Consider the following 20,492-nt stretch of genomic DNA (forward strand, 5'->3'; position numbering starts at 1 on the left):
TTAACAAATAGAGTTATTTAGAAGTCCAACACTGATTTTTAAGTAATATATTACTATATCGATACAGACTAATTGATTGTTTGCGATTAATAAAATAGTAGACCTTATTCAAATATTATTTTAAGAGATAGCCATCCATTAATAGCCACACAGATTAATGGAACAACGGTTAAATATGTTTTTTTTTTTTTCAATTTAATAATACAGGAATGAATTTTATCCAGTGCGCAAACTTTGACAAGTTATAGTTAAATAAGTTTTATAGATACGTATATTTTAATTTTGTAGTGTTTTAGTACAAAAAAGAAAAGTTATTGATATCTATAGATGTTTATTTTGTAACCGATTGTACGGTCACAGTCGTCATAGTAGGCACGGCGGCAACGCGAAACCGGTTTACTGACGCGAGCGCTGCTCCAAGCGCGTAAGAATAGTTGGTATCCATATTTTGCCGATTTTAGGGCGGACAAAAGAATGAAAAAAAAATTTTAACTGATGATGCAGATATGTTCTGTTAATGATTCTGGACCACCAGTTTTTTTTTGTGCACTGCTTAAAATTCATTCCTGTATGTCTATGTCATACGAAGACCTCTATGAATAAATAAAAGTAAATATATAAGTTGTACCTAAGATTAACTAAATAGTTTGTAAGTGTAATTGTATTTTAAAATTGCTGCGCCCTAACAGGGTATCATGTATGTACCTCTACATTATATAACACCTTGTAACACTCATGATTGCAATAAATATTTGAAGTTTGAAGTTTGAATATGTTAGGTTTCCAACGGTAATTTTAAACATAAGTATCATGAAATAATATATAGAGAATTCATTTCCAAGTTACCATTATTTTTTACGTTCAGTTTTCAAAGTTAACAGTTGTTTTAAGAAAAACGGACGTTTATGTGGTCGGTGAGCCTGGGTCTAGACAATTTTCAAAATCACTTTGATTTTGGAATGCTATGGTAAGCATTTCTACTCATTCCTAAAAGATAATTTTATTCATGACTTCGAGTAAAGGCCGGTTTACACTTTGCGAAGTGTGAAGTGATAAGTGTTAAGCGTTAACTTTACGCGATAAGTCTCAAGTGTTAAGTAGTCTTTTCCATCTCCGTTTACACAGTGTTTAGGAAGAAGCTCATAGTGGTACTGTCCGTTGTGCATAGTGTCTCTAGAAATGGAAGATGAACAGAGCCTAATATTGAGACAAATAATTAAGGAGATTGTATCTGTTGTGGTATCTGATATAGAAAATGAACTCAATTTTGAAATCGGGAATTCCCATCGCTTCACTCAGTTTCAATAGGGCCGCATCTCTCAACTGTTTGTTTTTAAATTCTGCGCACTTTACATTGTATAGGCATTCAAACTTTATGTATTCTTGTACGAATTTTAAAGTATGTTGTTCCGTCCACTTCATTTTCGCTTTGAACTTGACACTGCGCACTTAACACACACGTATTTACACACTGATTAGTATAGGCAAATTGCGAGAGAGGGTAGTAGAAAAGTTGAGAGGGGGTAGTCACTTAACAACAAAAATAGACCTTGATTCTATTCACTCGCACTAATCAATGAGTACTAATCGCACGTATCACTTAACACTAATCACTTTACGCTTCCGTTCACACCTTGATTACTAAACACCTGCACTAATCACCTGCAGTGTTAACTTAACAAAGTGTAAACCGGGCATAAAACGATAAGTAACTTTACACTTGTGAACTTTACAATCATTTTTATGACGTTTGTCTAAAAAAAAAACTTTCAGGAAATTCTGTTTTCTTTCAAATGCTAACTTGAATTTTAATAAAAAATGCCTACTTGCATTTTATATTTATCTTATAAAACATAATCTCTCCACACTTCTGACAATCAGCGAATTATACGTACGAAGCCAATAACTTTCACCTCCGCTTAATCGTTTGTACTAATTTATGACTTAAAGCCTTAACTTAAGGTTAAATTTGCAATGTACGGCTTATTATAAGAACGGGTTTACTGAGAAAGTGTGTGATGCAAGCGATTTTGTTTATTTTCCGTGTCTTTGTGATTATTAGATATTTTATGGTTATTTTAATTGATGTGGTTATAAATAGTTTTTTTTTGCTGGGCTGTAAGATAGGGTTCCGAATGACCCATGGTTTTAGCTAGTAAGTCTGATACTTTCTTATGTGTTCATCCTCAGAGGAAGGAGAATAATTTTATGATAACCAAAATACAAAAAAAAAAATGGGATAGCATCAAACCAGTTTTAATGTTTTGTATTCACCGCAAAACTGTCAAACTTTTTAGTAATTAATTTTATTTTCAAAAAACCCGTTTTTACATGATTCTAAGCAAAACAAATCGTAGCTATTTCACATGGCATTTTTTACTTTAATTTGAAGTGTTTAGATGCCTTTCTTTCACTATTTTACGCAATTTCTAAAAGCAGGCGAAAGGGTAAGCCTTTTTTAACAGTCATCCAGTAATATTGCCAATAACTAATATTAAATAGTATATACGCACGTATCTTATTGAACCCTCCATAATTTTGGTATCCTTAGGATGAGGCTACATAGCAAGCGTGGAGATTTCTTAACTAGCCTTACTTTGCATAATGCTATAAATAGGTGAGACTTGTATTAGTTGCGAAAGCCGAATGACTTATATAAAATTAGGTAGTGGCTATATACTTTCCGATATCTTATACCTAAGTTTACGTTGTGAATTAAAAAGAACCGTTTTTGTCCAGTTTACATCTTGTTCTGGTATTTTCTTTTTTTTGTGTAAATGCACCCACGTCCTTCAAGTAACTACTTCCTGTAGCAAAATCGTTTCAACAGATCCGAAGATTATCCGCTATAACCTTGTAAAGTCAAAAGCTGAATCAAGAGTTTACAACTGCTAGACCATATAAACCAGCAAGTAACTTGCTGTTGAAGTATAAAATACACTATGTATTCACAAAATTATTGGGATATTTTTTCATAGTAGATTTTTAGGTAATTTGCAAAAAGCTTATGAATATTTTCTTAAATCTTTTTGAATAATGTGGACACCCGCTACGCTTACTATAAGACTAGGACTTTACACTAACCTTGCAAATATTTACCCACTAATACTCATATATTGGGGAATAGTGCTGACTCGACACGGGATGTTTCGCTATTAGCATAATTTGTTATAGATATCATGCTCGTTAAGGTTGTATGAGCATGCATATTTATTTTGAAGTGTTAGTATTGCATTTTTGGAAATTAAAAGTAGGTCATGATAACTGGCGGTCTTGGCAATGGCATGTTCATTGCTGAGCTTCAAGTTTTGAGTTGGATTTCCAGTTTCTTAGTGTATGTTTTAGATAGGTTGAAAAATGAAATGGTTTTTTTTTATTAATACTTATGACTGACAACATCGATTAACCTGAAAATATAAAACAAAACCCTATTAAAAGTATAAAAGTAGTTGGACGAATTCATTAGTGACAACAACGTCCCCTACCAACCCACGATAACTATGGAAGTGTGTCACCACGACATGAATCGTAATGTACTGTACGTATCGTTACATATAGGGGTATTTTCCAGGGAAAATCTTTTAATAATAGTTTTTGTACTCACTGACAGGAGTGTCAACGACACCAAAAAACGGCACCATACTCTTTTTTGTTTAAGTTTAATATTATTATTTAAATATACCCATTACATTTCCTTAGAGACTTTAATTTTCCCAAGACACTAATTCTAACATTACCATCAGCTCATCCCAACATTATAATGATCATCAATCAATGTTGTTTTGTTTGTTTGTTGCAGTGGTGACTGGATGCACCGACGGTATCGGCAAGGAGTATGCAAGACAGGTGATACATCAAGCTTTACTTAGTTATATTGTGTTCAATTATTTATTTATTAGTGAAGTAATTTGCTACACTTATGTTAAGTAGAAGAATAGTGGGATAATCTTTTAGACATCGCTGATCGATCGAGCATAAGGTTAAGCAACGTTTTGCGCGGTCAGTCTGTGAATGGGTGACCATCTTGTCATGACGAGTTCCTCCGTGTTTCGGATGGCACGTTAAATTATTGGCATTAATTAGATGACACGTTAATAATTAGTCCTGGCTGTAGTTTAAACATCTTTGGCAGACGTTATGTTAGAAACTAAACTGACAGCCAGTCTTGTCAGTATCATAATTATTGCCCTGCTAACTGGGTTGGGAAGGTCTGATAGGTATTCGCTCTATGTAAAATACTCTAGTATTTAGCTACATCCAGTTAGACAGGAAACCGTCGCCAACATAGTTTGGAAAAAGGCAATGCAGGCACCTAAACATGTTTCTTTATACCTAACTTGTGTTTATAATAATGTAACCTGCTAACAATTTTCATTTCCCTGTCACCATAAAATGTACACTAATCAACGGAGTATTTACTCACCCTGATTCGAACAGAGTCAACAAAACACCATTAAACCTACCCATACAACCCCTCCCCTCCCCTCATCCATTTCAGTATTAATAATAATACATACCCTTAGGGGTTGTCGTAAGCAGGTACTTACATAAGTACTTATGTTTCTCGTTAATACTCATTCATAATAAGTCAATATGAATCTATACTAATATTATAAAGAGGAAAACTTTGTTTGTTTGTTTGTTTGGTTGTAATGGATAAACTCAAAAACTACTGGACCGATTTTAAATATTCTTTCACCATTATAAAGCTATATTATCTACGAGTAACATAGGCTATATTTTATCCCGGTGCGGGCAGTAGCTCCCATGGGACGCGGGTGAAACCGCGGGAAAACGGCTAGTTGCTATATAAAGTGCGTTGGAGAATAGAAATAATGATTAAATTTTTCCGGAGGGAACAACTTCCCGCAGCTGGATATAAAGTAGCTTGCACGACATTCCGAGTTATAAGCTAGATTACCACACTATCTGTTTTCCCGCGGTTTCACCCGCATCCCGTGGGGACTACTACCCTTCCCGGGATAAAATATTGCCTTTATAACTCGGGAAGAGTGTAACTTCCGAACATTGAAAGATTTTTAAAAAAATTGTTCAGTAGTTTCAGAGCCTTTAGGGTACAAAAAGACGTGTCCTTTTTAGTATTGTTTGTTAGCGCATGTCTATCAGGTTTCATCAAAATCCATTCGGTATTTTTTTTGTGAAAGAGGAACACACATCCATTATTACATCCACCTCGCTTTTGGTAAAATTGAGCGTAGGAAATACAATCAGGATATTATTGAATTGGGAACATACTACATGGTAACCAGAATATCTCAACCTTCTTCTTCTTTCTCCTGCCCTGTTCCCAAATTTTACTTGGGGTCGGCGCAATATGTCATTTTCTTCCATTTTCCCATGTCACTCGTCATACTGACACTCACTCCCTTCCTATTCATATCATCTTTCAGGCAATCCATCCATCTTTTCTTAGGTCTTCCTCTTCCTCTCCATCCATCTACATTCATACCTAGCACACACTTTGTTGCATGCGTATCATCCCTCCTCATTACATGCCCATACCACGACAATCTTCTACTTCTCATCTTTTCTGTAACTGGCGCTACTTTAAGACTTCCTCTAATGTAATCATTCCTCACTTTATCCATTCTTGTAACACCACACGTCCATCTCAGCATTCTCATTTCTGCTACATGCACTCTCTTCTCATCCCTCTTTTTCAATGCCCAACACTCCGATCCATACAGGACGACAAGTCTAATGACGGATTTGTAAATTTTGCACTTCAGTTTGAGGGGCATCCGCGGGTCACAGATAGCGCTAGTTACCTGTCGCCACTTCATCCATCCAGTATTGATCCGATGCGTAACGTCTCTGTTCACCTCACCGTCACTTTGGACGAGTGAACCAAGGTACCGGAAGTCGGAGCAAACTGGTAGGGGCATGCCGGCTAGGGTTATGGTCATGGGTCCTGAAATACCACCAAAATCACAATGAAGGTATTCGGATCTCAACCATTCAATCAATATTTACTCACTAATTTGCTAAATCTATTTGATTAGTGGCTCCATAAGCAAATGAACAAGACCGTAACATCGCATTGAAGTTCCAATCATTCATTGTCATAGATTAATCGATAGTAAATAAGCTATAAATAGCAGAGTATTTTGCCTACAAATTATTACTACTGTTGTAATTTATTCGGATGATTCTCGTGTTTTGTAGTGACAGTTGTAGAACAATAGAATTACAATTTGACGTGTTTTTAATAAATGAAAACTGTTCATGTTCTCAAAACCTAGCCTATATACAGATAGCTTCCGCCAGCAGTTTCGGCCCGCTTACGGAAATAACTATTTTTCACACCCAAATAAAAAGTACTTTGCCTGTAAGCTATTACTACCAAGTTTCACCAAAATCCGGCCAGTAGTTTTAGAGTAAAAGAGGGGCAAACATCGAATCCATACAAACTTTCGCGTTTATAATATTAGTAGGATTCCCTTTTTTCAGTGCACGTGATTAAATTCTGTATAAAATCTTTATAAATGTATTATGAATATTCTATAACTTACCATTGTTATACTGAAGAGAAAATGTTTGTTTCAGTTGGCCGCTCGTGGATGCGACATTGTTCTAGTCAGCCGTTCAATTGATAAACTGAAGGCAACAGCGCAGGAAATAGGTAAGTAACTTGACTACTGTCATATCTGTTTATGAAGTTACTAGTCTTTGTGGTAATTTATTTATAAGTCCCTTGTAGTACTCCGATAACATAATGTATGTGCAGGTGATAGTCTATTTATCCCCATTTTTTGTGTGTTATGTAGGTATTCAATGTAGTAAAATTGCCGGCCCATTTTGACCTAAAGCCAATTTCACCGACAGTCGATTAAATTGCAATTTTATTTACTGTACAGCTTGAATTGTCATGAAATATACTGACTTCTCGTCCAATTTCTATAGCAATCACTCATTACATAAAGTCCCGAATAAAAATGTTTTCTATAGGTTTTATATCACCAACAACCTTGAAAATCAGCTGTCTATCAGGCTACGTTCAGATGATAATGTTGATGATAACGCGCGCTTACAACTAGGACTATTCAGGCTATACACATGCTAACGCGTGTTAGACGTTATAAAATATATGCCTCATAGACAGCTGAAAATGGACATCATATTATCAAGTTATATTTATCTGTTTGTACAGAAAAAGAATTCAACGTATCTACAAAGATCATCCAAGTGGACTTCTGTGGAGGTGATGAGATCTACTCGACTATTGAGAAGGAGATCGCCGGCCTAGAGATCGGTACACTCGTGAACAATGTGGGCGTGTCGTACTCCTATCCTGAATACTTCCTGGATATACCTGATGGGTGAGTATTTTTGAAGAATAAATAGCTGTTTTACTTTTATGTTGAGATTATCAATTTGAATTACACATAAGACTAGCTGTTTCGCGCGCTTTCACTCGCGTTCCCGGGGTAACTTTTTTCCGTACTCGGACAAAATATATCCTATGATACTCGGGGATAGTCTAGCTAGCTTTCAACAGTAAAATATTTTACTGTTGTACTGTAAAAGCAGGTATTAATCGGGTCAGTACTTTCGGAGCCTTTAGAGTACAAACAAAACTTTTCCTGTTAATAATATTAGATAATATACTCGGAGATGATCGAAAATACTGCTTTTGTATTATGTAAACTCTTCTCGGCTTGCTTAGCAACAATAAAAATGGAGACGGTAGAGGGAGATCTAACAAAATCTGTTATAAACAACATGTATACTCGAATCTATCAAGCACTTTTGTCCCCAGTAACATTGTAGATATACGTTAGGAAAAGGAATGTGTTGACAACGCTGCAAACTGCGCTACTATTGATATACGACTGCAGATGCAATCCGTCTCGTGGTTACGGTCGAAACTATTCTAAAAACGGCATTGCAGGGAAACCTCTATTCTATATGAAAACAGTGAAATAGGTATAACTAAGATGTCCGTTAACGGCAGGACATTATAGCAAGGTTTTTTTAAGCGACGAGTAAAAGTATTTAATTAGAACTTTAATTCAATTTTACCAGCTGCCAGCGTTTTCTCCCAAGGAAATAACTTAACGCTCCCTGATGAAAATAAATAAAAAATACTTTAAAACCTTGATTAAAACCTCTAGCATTCATCAACAAATAGACTATCATACACAGCAACAGTTTTTCCAATTGGTTCAGTTGTCCAACCCTGTAGCATTCATCAAAAAATGGGCTATCATACACTGAAAGAATTTTCCAAATCAGACCACTAATTTCTGATATTAGCGCGTTCGAGCAAACTATCGAACCCTAAGTATAGATAAATCACCGTCCAGGTATTAATACAATACATAAGGTGCCATAACATCAACAGGTCTATGTAACAGGTCCCTATAAATATCACCCTCAATAACAAAACTCCAAAAACCCGAACTTTCCAGAAAATAATATCGACATGCCTTCAAACTCTGCGACTTCAACAGTGGAGAATTGTAGAATTTAGTTCGCCTAATATCGCGGAAAACCTGAGCATTTTCGAGGTGAATGCAAACCGTTTGCCAGATTCTGTATAGGAATTGAAATATTCGACGTCATTGATATTAGATTATGTGTGACGCGAACACGGAGAACAAAATGACTAGCGGAGATATCATAACGCAAAACCTCCTAAGAAAGTAGCGCGCCAAAGTGTACGAGAGACGAGGAACGTTACTAGCATGAACCTACTATGAAACCCGACATTATGTTCAAAATTAAATCAACAATCAATCAAGACTAACCTTTGACAGATTGGTTTTGGCTAGACAAGCAACCCGATCATCTCGTTAGTTCTAGTAACTAATCATGCCTACCGTGGCCTACAAGAAGGCGCCTGACCTACCTTCCTAATGGCATCTCCGTTATCTTTTCTTCCTCCATGTGTCGCGACGGATTTCATATTGCATGGTCTGGTCCTGTCAGGTTTGGTTTGTGGAGAATATTCGGAAGATGCAGTAGATGCAGGTTTATTTGATAAAGATTGGCGGGAGCATTTGATGACGTATTGCGAGATTGACTTCTAATAATGGAGATGCTTTTGAGGACCTATTTTTTAAACAGGGTGATTTTAAGGGGGATCGTTTCAATTGTAATTTGAATCTGACTTTACTATGCATATATCCAGATAAAATATAGCATTCTACCTTCCGCCCGCGTAGAGCTCGGTTATATCGCGTTTCCAAGAGAATTTTTCAAAAGTCCGGGATAAAAACTATCCTATATTCTTTCTCGAGGTCAACTCTATCTCTGTACCTATTAAAATCATTTCAGTGGTTTAGCCGAGAAAGCGTAACAGACAGACAGACAGACAGACAGAGTTACTTTCGCATTTATAATATTAGTAGGGATACCAATCGGGGTCAACATTCTAATGTTAAAAGATCTTTTTAAATAGGTCCACTAGCTTCGACTTTGTTCTTCTTTATAACTTATAGTCTGTTTTTTAATCTCGTAGACTAAACTGACATTACGAGTGTGGTCAGTTTATTGCAAATTCTTAAATAGTGATGTGGCACGACCGAAACTTAGCGGTAATAAAATCAAGTATCGTTTTTTTACAATAAGTCATTCTGAAATAATGGGCTTATTCTTGATGATTACGCATGGCGTTGCGTGGTCAGATATCCCTGGCAGTTTGTAGCACGTCGTGCAGCCGTATGTACGTGCGTGAATCGTAAATATAAAACTTTGAATGAATATTAAATTCGTCTATTATAGATAAAAAGTTACGATTCAACAAACCGGTATCGTAAGTACAACACTGCACAAATAAATAATAGTTTAAAAAAAACTAAAAAACACGCTTTTTATAGAAAACCGAACTAAAAATAGCAAATAAATTTTAATGAATTTAAATTAAGAAAATAGTGTTCAAAATTTCAATGAATATAAATTAATAATAGTGTGAATACAAAAAAAAAATATTTAAAAAAGCGTGGGGTGCTTTTTAAGGTCATATCGAAATGAAAATCACTCTACTCATATCTGTCAATAAAATATTTATAACTATTGACACCATGCACCCCACGCTTTTTTAAATATTTTTTTTGTATTCACACTATTATTAATTTATATTCATTGAAATTTTGAACACTATTTTCTTAATTTAAATTCATTAAAATTTATTTGCTATTTTTAGTTCGGTTTTCTATAAAAAGCGTGTTTTTTAGTTTTTTTTAAACTATTATTTATTTTCTACTTTTTAGTTTGGATTATTTATAATAGCTTTTTAATTTTAAACTATTGCACGACTCGTGATGCGAAGCATCAGAGAGTGCTTTACGATCGAAAAAAATTTTTCGCCTTATTTTGGCAACTATTTTTAGTATTATAGCCTTGTTAGTTAAAGGAATCAAGATATTTTGCATTTTCTGTTTTTTAGTTTGTTTTTTTTTTTTAAGTAGATTTAGTTTTTTTTAAACTATTATTTGTTTTGTAGAATTAAAATTCTCTTTAGTATACAAAAATTTGACAATATTAGAGAAAACGGCTAAAGATAATTATTGGAAATAAAAATTAACAACGAGTCCTGCCTTATCGACTGTTGTTTCCTAGCTAAGCTACTAGGTGATCTGCTGACCTACTAGTACACAAGATGGGGTGATGATAAATAAAACCTCATCTGTGCACTGTTCTAAGCTGGTATATTAAAGTCTTACAAAAACATATTTTGGATGTTGGTCTCTTGATGGTTGAGGATTTGGTGCGTGACGTGACGACACGGGTGATATTACGAATAGTTGTCACTATCCATACAAGTGGGAAGTTCTCATCAATACAAAGAATATAAGTCCAAACGAGGTATTTTACATATTCAGTTTATTTGTTTATTTACTCAGTTGTCGAGTTCCCTCGACTTTCTCTGGTCTCCATCATCAGGTCAGCTCCCAACCTTCACTGTTGCATAGGTTTTGTCAATACAAATAATTTAAGCCCAAACACGAGGTTTACATATTCAGTTGTCGAGTTCCCTCGACTTTCTCTGGTCTCCATCATCAGGTCAGCTCCAAACCTTCACTGTTGCAAAGGTCTTGTCAATACAAATAATTTAAGCCCAAACACGAGGTAGTTTACATATTCAGTTGTCGAGTTCCCTGGACCCTCTCTGGTCTCCATCATCAAGTCAGCTCCAAATCTTCACAGTTGAATAGTGCTTTTAGGCGTACACCTGAGTGTCAAGTTTTTACCCTATATATGCCTACAACTTTCGAAGGTTGCCCTCGATTTCTCAGGGTTTCCATCATCAGATCCTGACCTGATGACTATGGGACCAACTGGCAGCTATTCCGAGTCGAACAAAAAAAGAATCACGTAGATCGGTCTATAAACCTCGGAGTAATCGATGTGTATGTGTAACCTCCTCCTTTTTGGGAAGTCGGTTAAAAATGGAATAATTTTATCAAATTAGTGTATTGTCATCGGTCCTCAATAAATCTACAAAGTTTGAACGAAATCTGGCCGTTTAAAGTGGGTCAAAATCGCGCCCAAAGAAGTCGGTTACAAACCTACAAACATACAAACATACAGGTGAAGCTAATAAAAAGCGTGTAAAAACATTTGAACTACATAATTTGCACTTGTACTGTATACATTAAATTCGAACAAAATTTACACATTATGACTCATATACAATGAATATATACATAATAAATATAACAATTTGACCTTATACTAACAAAGTTTAAATATGAATAACAATATTATCTTAAAATAATTAACATAGATATGGAAAGACAATTTAACAATATTGTGATTTTGTACATTTGATCTAAAAGTAAAGTAGTAAATATTTGTTGTATACTTGATTTTAAACATAATTATGTAAAGTGTAAATTTCTTCTAAAATAACATGCGTAAAACATAAAACTTATTCAACTACGGGTAAAATACATATTTTGGATGTTGGTCTCTTGATGGTTGAAGATTTGGTGCGTAACGTGACGACACGGGTGATATTACCAATAGTTGTCACTATCCATACAAGTGGGAAGTTCTCATCAATACAAAGAATATACATAAGTCCAAACGAGGTATTTTACATATTCAGTTGTCGAGTTCCCTCGACTTTCTCTGGTCTCCATCATCAGGTCAGCTCCCAACCTTCACTGTTGCATAGGTCTTGTCAATACAAATAATTTAAGCCCAAACACGAGGTAGTTTACATATTCAGTTGTCGAGTTCCCTCGACTTTCTCTGGTCTCCATCATCAGGTCAGCTCCAAACCTTCACTGTTGCAAAGGTCTTGTCAATACAAATAATTTAAGCCCAAACACGAGGTAGTTTACATATTCAGTTGTCGAGTTCCCTGGACCCTCTCTGGTCTCCATCATCAGGTCAGCTCCAAATCTTCACAGTTGAATAGTGCTTTTAGGCGTACACCTGAGTGTCAAGTTTTTACCCTATGTATGCCTACAACTTTCGAAGGTTGCCCTCGATTTCTCAGGGTTTCCATCATCAGATCCTGACCTGATGACTATGGGACCAACTGGCAGCTATTCCGAGTCGAACAAAAAAAGAATCACGTAGATCGGTCTATAAACCTCGGAGTAATCGATGTGTATGTGTAACCTCCTCCTTTTTGGGAAGTCGGTTAAAAATGGAATAATTTTATCAAATTAGTGTATTGTCATCGGTCCTCAATAAATCTACAAAGCTTGAACGAAATCTGGCCGTTTAAAGTGGGTCAAAATCGCGCCCAAAGAAGTCGGTTACAAACCTACAAACATACAAACATACAAACATACAGGTGAAGCTAATAAAAAGCGTGTAAAAAGCTAGCAACATTATTTGTAAGTTTGACATTTTGCAAGTGTCAATTTAGTCTACGAGATTAAAAAACAGACTATAGTGTATACTGAAAGATATTTGCAATGTAACAACCTACCTCTAGTATCCCATCAATATAAAGACTTTATTCAGTATCTGTACTTAGTACATAATGGCTAGCCACAATGTTAAAGCTAATGGTTTGAGCTTAATCACCGCATCAGATGGCTTCAGCATTACATACTTGCACTAAAGCGGTAGTAAGCTGATCATGTAGCTACTAATATTGGCTATTTCTCGTATAATCTGTCTAGCCTTTTCCTAACTTTGAGATGAGTATACGACATCATAGAGTGACTGCCTATCTTGTAAATCGAATTCAGTACATAAACGATTCAGAATATGTCCGTATGGATTAAAGCTTTTGGCTTCTATCCAGGTTCAGGAAGTAGTTCTCTCAGAACACGGGTAGAACTACTGGGAAACAGCTAGTATTCTCATATCATTCGCAAAAGTAAACGAAATAAATCTTGCATTTAATTAGGTTTCAAAAGGTTTTATGCTTGGTTTCCTGTACACCTTACTTTTAATATATCACGCAGGTAAAAATTCATTATAATAGGGCATCGACCTGACCTCCAAAATCGCGCGCCTTGAAATTTACATTTAAAATTTTAATAAAAGACTTAATTTTCAATACAAAAAGGTACCCTTATCGCCTTATACCTTTTATTATCGAGCCAAAAAAAGAAAATTCAGCACCAAAAACCTTCTTCTTATTAATATTAAAAGTGACCTTTTGTTTTTGCCCTTTAAAACAAAACGACCTTATCGAAATGTGTGAGTGATCATTTGACATTGAATATTAATATCAACACTTGCAAATTCTTTAAGGGCTAAGGGCTTGAACACATGTGCTAAAATCTTCGATGTAAATAAATAACTTATTTATCTAAGTAAAACTAGCTGCTGTCTCTTCTAGGAAACGATTAGTCCGATTAGTAAAAGAAAAATATTTTATTGTTAGATAGCATATTTAACGAAGAAGACTACTGGTTACTTTTTTTATCTGGGTACTCGAAATGGCTCCAACGGGAGGCGCGTGAAACCGCTGGCGGAAGATGGTTGTAACATTATCAACAATTTTATTTCTTTCTCTTATAATGCCATATTAGAACCAAAAATACAAATTTTTAGTAAGGATGGAAACAGACAAACCGTACGTCCAGACCGAATCACGCGCGTACCGTCAGCGTAGCTGTGTGCGCGTTCATAGACTTGCACAGATATAGCTACGTCGACCGACGTCAGCGCTGACCGTCGGTCGAGCACTGTTTCCAGCCTAAAGTAGCAGTGACTGTACCTAGTTTTTCAGACATTAATACTGCCAAACTATTTTCTGATAAACTAGTAGGTACTAAGTTTTTAAGGAAATAAACTATTATTACACAAAGATCTTAATTAAAAACTTCCACCTTTTTGGCAAGTCGGCTAAAAATAAAACCGACCATCTGCATCAGCTCTAACCCCAAATAATACATTTCTCCAATACACAATATAATTTCTTACCAATAAAACTTTCACATCGTCAGCCATATATATTTGTTACAATTCTTTCAAAATGTTATAAAATGTGCTGATGTGGTATAAAATATGAAACGCAATGCAATTGTGGTATTAGTTTCGTTATTTTATTGTTTTAGAGGTATTTCGTCTAGGGTATTTTTTTCCAATTCTTGCATAATAGGTTTAGTTTATGTTAGAATTGGCTGTTTCCCACGGTTTAGGATCTTCTGAGATAACAACTTCCCGCAACCGGGTACAAAGTAGCCTTTGTCCTTTCTTAGAAAGCTTCTGTCCGGCTTTCACGCCAAAACTACTGTCACGATTTCTAAGTAAAATATTATTCAAAAATTGTCTAGAGCCTGAGAAAGGACATAGGCTATTTTTTATCCCGATGTGGAAAGTAGTTCCCTCGGTACACAGGTGAAATCACGGAGACAGCTCACAAGCAAATAAATTATTATTATCCTTTAAGTGCCCCTTTTTACTTCATAAATGACAATATATTTCTTCTCCAACAGCGACAACCTCATCCAAACCCTGCTAAAAGCCAACGTGGTCTCAGTGACTCGTATGACCAGACTGGTACTCCCACAAATGGTGCAAAGGAAGAAGGGAGTTCTCATCAATATTGGATCCCTATCCTCGGATATACCCTGCCCCATGCTTAGCGTTTATGCTGCTACTAAGGTATGTAGTTTGATGGTAGATTTCAATAAACTATCTGAGGATGTGTTTATTGGAGATTGATGTTAATTGTAAATGGATAATTTAGAAAATCAATCTCTGGTGAGCAAGTCCATAGACAGACACTTAGTTTATTAAAGTCGCTAAGCAATCAGATTTAGATCGCGGGTTCAATTCCCGCATAAGTTAAATTTTAATATTTGTGTGCATGAACATGACAGCCATTAGACGCCTCACGAATGCGCAGATGTGTTTTGATCATATTTTTTGATTATTGTGAAGTCAATAGTAACTTAAATAAATTCTGCTTCTCGACAACATCTGTACGAACAGAGGCGCAAGGAGTCAAATAGCTAACATCAAGATTCAGCACTCACCAATAACTCATTTAATGTCAAAAACTTAATATCAACATTATTTTAAGATCAAAACAAGATAGTAAGCAACAAATTGCATCCACAACCAGATCCCCAATAAAATTTAAAGATCAAGTTTAGTAAAGAATGGTAGACCGACAACCGCAGGCAATATTTCATTGTATTCCTCAAGAGACCTAACTATTCTTTGCTTAGGGAGATAAAAGTCCTCTGTCATTCTAAACTAGTTTCCTCAATGGAAAGTTGTCGATGGTCTTTGGAGATTTTGCGATAGCTATAGGTTTTATTTCTGTTTGTTTTAAAGAGTATTGTATCGAAAGAACATGTATATCTAGGAGTTGATATGAATTGGTATCTATTTTTATTTTAAATATCATGAGAACATGTTAGGAGAACTTTTGTTTAGCAAAATATACACTGAAAAAGATGTATAGGGCTGAAGGGTTTTGGTCTTTGGTTTTTCACTCTAAAAAGTGCTGATTTTCAACTTAGGCTGATTAAATGGTTTTGGATAAGACTTGAACATAAGAAGACCCTCACAGATCTATATTTATCTACCATCATAGTAACAACTAAAATTCAATTTTGTCCTACAGGCGTACGTCGACAAATTCACCGAAGGCCTCGAAATGGAATATGGCAAAAAGGGCATTATTATACAATGCGTTTTACCAGGATTCGTCTGCTCCAACATGTCTGGTATCCGCAAGAGCACTCTCCTCGCTCCTTCTGCCAAAGTCTTCGTGAACTCTGCCATTGATCTCGTCGGTATAGCCAGGAAGACTACTGGCTACTTCCCCCATGTCATTTTCGGGAATGTTCTAATGTCCATCCAGGGCATGTGCTATAGTTTCTGCGTCTGGTTGGTCACAAGGTCCATGGAAAACAGCCGTCTGAAGAGCCTTAAGAAGTACAAGAAACAGTAATGAGTGTTTTTAAACTTTTAGAGGTCGATGTGGGATATTAGAATTCACATTTTTATTCTTCCTTCTATGCTTTTTCAGTCTTTGCGGTGCAAGAATTTCTATGTAATTTTGATGGTGTGAGATTTTTCTATAGTCTATCTTATATCTTTTGGTTGTATCTTTCCTGGTCCAAAAATTTCACACCAAATTTGATTTAATTTTAGTTTAACTTATGCACGTTCTTGCACCATTTTGCTTGTTTTTAGGTAAGTAAAATTGCACTAAATAACCAAAGATGTATTTAGTCAAATTTAGTCACTCACATTGGTAAGAGCAATGGGTCAAAGTTGAGTATTTGGAATGCTCAGACCATATTTCTGGCTAATTTTAGTTTAAGCCTTATTAATAGTTATATGGATAATGTGGTAAATTTATTTAAATTGATAACCCCGACATAGAAAAAAACTATTATTATGTATTACAAAAGAAGAAAATATTGCTATTCTTTTTCAACTGCTCCCTATCCATGCTTTTTATCAATTATCCTTAACATACTAGCTTTCAATGTAAATCACATTCGAATCAGTTCTATTAGAATCTATCTATTTAGGAGCTTCAATGCCAAATACATAATACTCTGAGACATGAAGTATTCCTTTGATAATTGCTGTCGGGGGTTTTAAGAAGTATTGTGATTGAGAAGTTTTGAAGAAATATAGAAAAGATGGCGTTGGCTTTATTCCTATTTCGCTGACTGATACAATTTCGTAAGTTACTGTAGGCAGGGATTGTATATAAATCTTGGGATTTTAATAAACTTGGTCATTAATTATTGTGTTTGATTAACCCTGGTGATGGTATTCCAGTAGTTTTTTTGTAAATATGGTAATTTTAACAACGATTTTTGTACACTACAGAAGATTTTGGTCTACAATCAACTAGGACAATACAAAAAAAAACTGTGTATCGCTAGGTGAGTTAAAATGGAAAAAATGGATTTGTTCCTTTACAATAAAACACCTTTATAAACAGCGATCACCTGTTTTGTGACTCAATATCAATCGGTCAGTTTTGGTATGTCACATAATATTGCAAATAATTTCGTAGAGATTTACAAGGACATCGCGAAAAGGTTTGTCGACGCTTCGCGTGACCAGAGGGCTGGCTTATTCTTTGGACAAAGAATTAGCATTGCCATTCAACGTGGCAATGCAGCCAGTCTTCTGGGCACGTTTCCGGAGGACAGTGATGCGGAGGAATACTTCGACGCCTGATCGATGCCCTTTTATATTATGTTTTATGTTTATATATATTTTGTATATAGTATTTTATTTTTAGTTTTGTATAAAGATAAGTAGTTTAAGTTTGTATATATGTATACTGTGTACTACGTAGAATAAATTTCGTAGATATAATATTGCAAACAAGCATGTATGTAAAAATTACAAGTTTTGTGAAATCGGGGATGGAAGCACGTACTCACAGAAAAAGGTAAGTGGTGATGGTATGATAATTAATTTATTGCTGTTAATTGACTAATTAAAAACGTTTTTGTTACCGCCTGAAAAAATATTTTGTTTGCTAATTCTCTTTTGGCAGATATTGTTTCTCAAAGACCTTACCTTTAATTATTTGGATCACAGTATTTTTTTTTAACTTAACGAAGTTTTATAGGCTGTCATTGATTCGTTAAAATAAAATGTGAATGTTGCCATTAAAAATTATATTAATTTTGATAGTAATTTGTAGTGCGCTTTTATGTATTTTCTGGTTGAAGGACTTCCTCAATTTTATTTTATCGTTCGCAGATTATATATTTAAAAATATATAGATTTTCATCGATAAAAATATTCTTGTTTTTTTTTTTACAGGAAAGGAAAAATGGAAGCGTGATAATTTTTCAAGTGTTAGTGAAACACATTTTTTGTTCAATTTCGATAAGTACAAAGATTAATTTTATTTTTGATTTCAACTTATTTATTTTAATAAACGTTTGTTACCAAATCACGTACTTCATTTTGACAGCCTTCAGTAAATAGTTTGCACTACTAAACCAGAGAGTAGAGAGAGATCAACTGTCAAACTATTTCTTCGTTTTAACACGTTTTAAGCCCGCAACAATGTCGAAATCCGTTGTGTCGTTCATAAAATAGTCAAACCAAAGAAATCTTTATGTTTACAAAAACAATACAAACAAAATTAAAATGCTATGAAAATGTTAGGGTACTACGGTACTATGTTTTGCGCCAGGGGCTAAACTATGGGTAGAAAACATAGTGACTGCGGACTAAGTTTTAACCTTAATCAGCTTCTGATGGTAATCGGTTCTGTTGTGATCCTAGCGCTACTTTTCTTGGTCGTCTGTCACATAACAAGTGGAAGGTGAAGAAATGGGGAAAAATAAAGGCTGCTACACTGTCGATGTACTGCAAGTGCTCTTAATTGCTTTCGCATTCGTTACACTACTGATTGTCATGAGTTGGATGTGCAAATATTTTCAAGGCACCTAGTTCTTAGTGCAGAAGTGGAGTGTGCAAATCTTCAACATGGCTTGCGGCCCACAAGTTAACTTGAACAACTTGCTCACAGTGGTGGGGTCACTCGTTGTTTTAGTATTTTTATTCATTTTCATATGCAGCATCTTTAGCAATAAGTGCTCGTGTTAATCATGAAGGACACGTGTAAATATTATCAAAATCTTGATTTGGAGCAAATTATAATTGTAGCCTTTGCGTTTGTTATGTGGCTCATTGTTATGAGATGGATGTGCAAGTATTTGGAGAGTCTACCACCGTAAATTTTGACGTCACCAAGCAAGACTCGTTTTCAAGCAAGAATTTAAGCTATTAACAAAAGTATTGTCAGGAATTAAATGTAAACAATGTGAACAAATTGTGACAATATCCCATCGAGTGACGTTAGTCAATGCAAGCAAGACTCAGCTTCAGCATAGAATTGACCAGTAGCTAATCGTGCAAACAAGAAAATGCTACAAACAAAAATACAACTGTAAACAAGAACATCGTTTACTGTGAAAATGGGCGTAACGATGATCACTTTTCATAAAAAATAAAACTTTAAAGTCCGCTAAAAAAATGCCTGTGGTGTGTAACAAAAGTCCGTAAATTTTGTATCTTGAACAAACATAAATGAAAACCGGAAAAAGTCATTGAACGGCACCAATTTTGGACCCTATATTCAAGCATTGTATACAATCAAAACAATAAGGTACTATTTATTATATATACTATATTTCTAATAAACACATTACTCAAACAATTATGTATTTCGTTCTGATGGATTAGTGATAGGAGATCAGCCAGCTGCACAGGACATATTATAGTGCACAAGCATTTGCTCAGGCACAGGTGCACTCACTATTCCTTCACTCTCATAGCCCGATGGGGCGGTAATCCGACCGGACGACCGGAGAGAGATCAGGCGCAGGACCGACATTTACGTGCTCTCCAATGCACGGGTGTATCAATCACCACCATCCAGGCACCGAGCTGATGATGGATTAATAGCCAGTTGTATGCAAGCGAATTCAAACAGCATGTATTCTGTATAATCCCTTCGAGACCTCTTATATACCTCTACCATAGGTTGTTTACCTCCCAAGGGAAAATCAAGCTAAAGTTCGTGTTATCAGTAGATTATAATCTTCTACTGTATGTACTACATATCAATAAGTTTTCATACGTAGTTAATTATATACAAACACTAACTAAAATCAATATACTTATCGATGTTAATTTATTCGAAGAAGGTACAAAGAACGTTTAACGTCAATATTTGAGACGTATTAATACGACATACATTTTAAATCATTTCAATACATTCTTGTTTTATAAGTATCTATTTGTTGACGTCACTGGAAGTAGTAGGTAATTACTTTTAATAGAAGATAAGTGTTTGGGTCAAACTCGACGAAGCTTAGGCAAAGTTTTAAGTCATCATTGTAATAGATGAATGGTGTCCAAAAAGATAATTATAGACAAAATTGATAATTCAATGTCATGTAGTATATTGATAGGTAATTATGGTAATTAGAACGAAATTTAATTCTTTGCACGGTTTCTTGCAATGGATCAGAGCCGTAAGAAAGTCCATGAACCCTTTCAAGGCTTGTTGAAACTCGAGAAAAGTAATACAAAATTATATT

General features: G+C 35.2%; 1 protein-coding gene across 1 annotated transcript in view; it reads left to right on the forward strand.

The window, feature by feature from the left end:
• Nucleotides 1–18,331, forward strand: part of LOC124639655 (very-long-chain 3-oxoacyl-CoA reductase) — a 28,692-nt gene extending 10,361 nt beyond the window's left edge. The window contains exons 2-7 of the mRNA XM_047177097.1: nucleotides 3,800–3,846; nucleotides 6,568–6,643; nucleotides 7,172–7,340; nucleotides 14,880–15,048; nucleotides 16,019–16,344; nucleotides 18,199–18,331. Of these exons, the coding sequence (XP_047033053.1) occupies nucleotides 3,800–3,846; nucleotides 6,568–6,643; nucleotides 7,172–7,340; nucleotides 14,880–15,048; nucleotides 16,019–16,344; nucleotides 18,199–18,220 (809 nt within the window). The 3' untranslated portion in view covers nucleotides 18,221–18,331. The remainder of the gene's footprint in view (nucleotides 1–3,799; nucleotides 3,847–6,567; nucleotides 6,644–7,171; nucleotides 7,341–14,879; nucleotides 15,049–16,018; nucleotides 16,345–18,198) is intronic.
• Nucleotides 18,332–20,492: the final 2,161 nt, after the last annotated feature.

Source organism: Helicoverpa zea, chromosome 19, assembly GCF_022581195.2.
Source record: "Helicoverpa zea isolate HzStark_Cry1AcR chromosome 19, ilHelZeax1.1, whole genome shotgun sequence".
Taxonomy (NCBI): domain Eukaryota; kingdom Metazoa; phylum Arthropoda; class Insecta; order Lepidoptera; family Noctuidae; genus Helicoverpa; species Helicoverpa zea.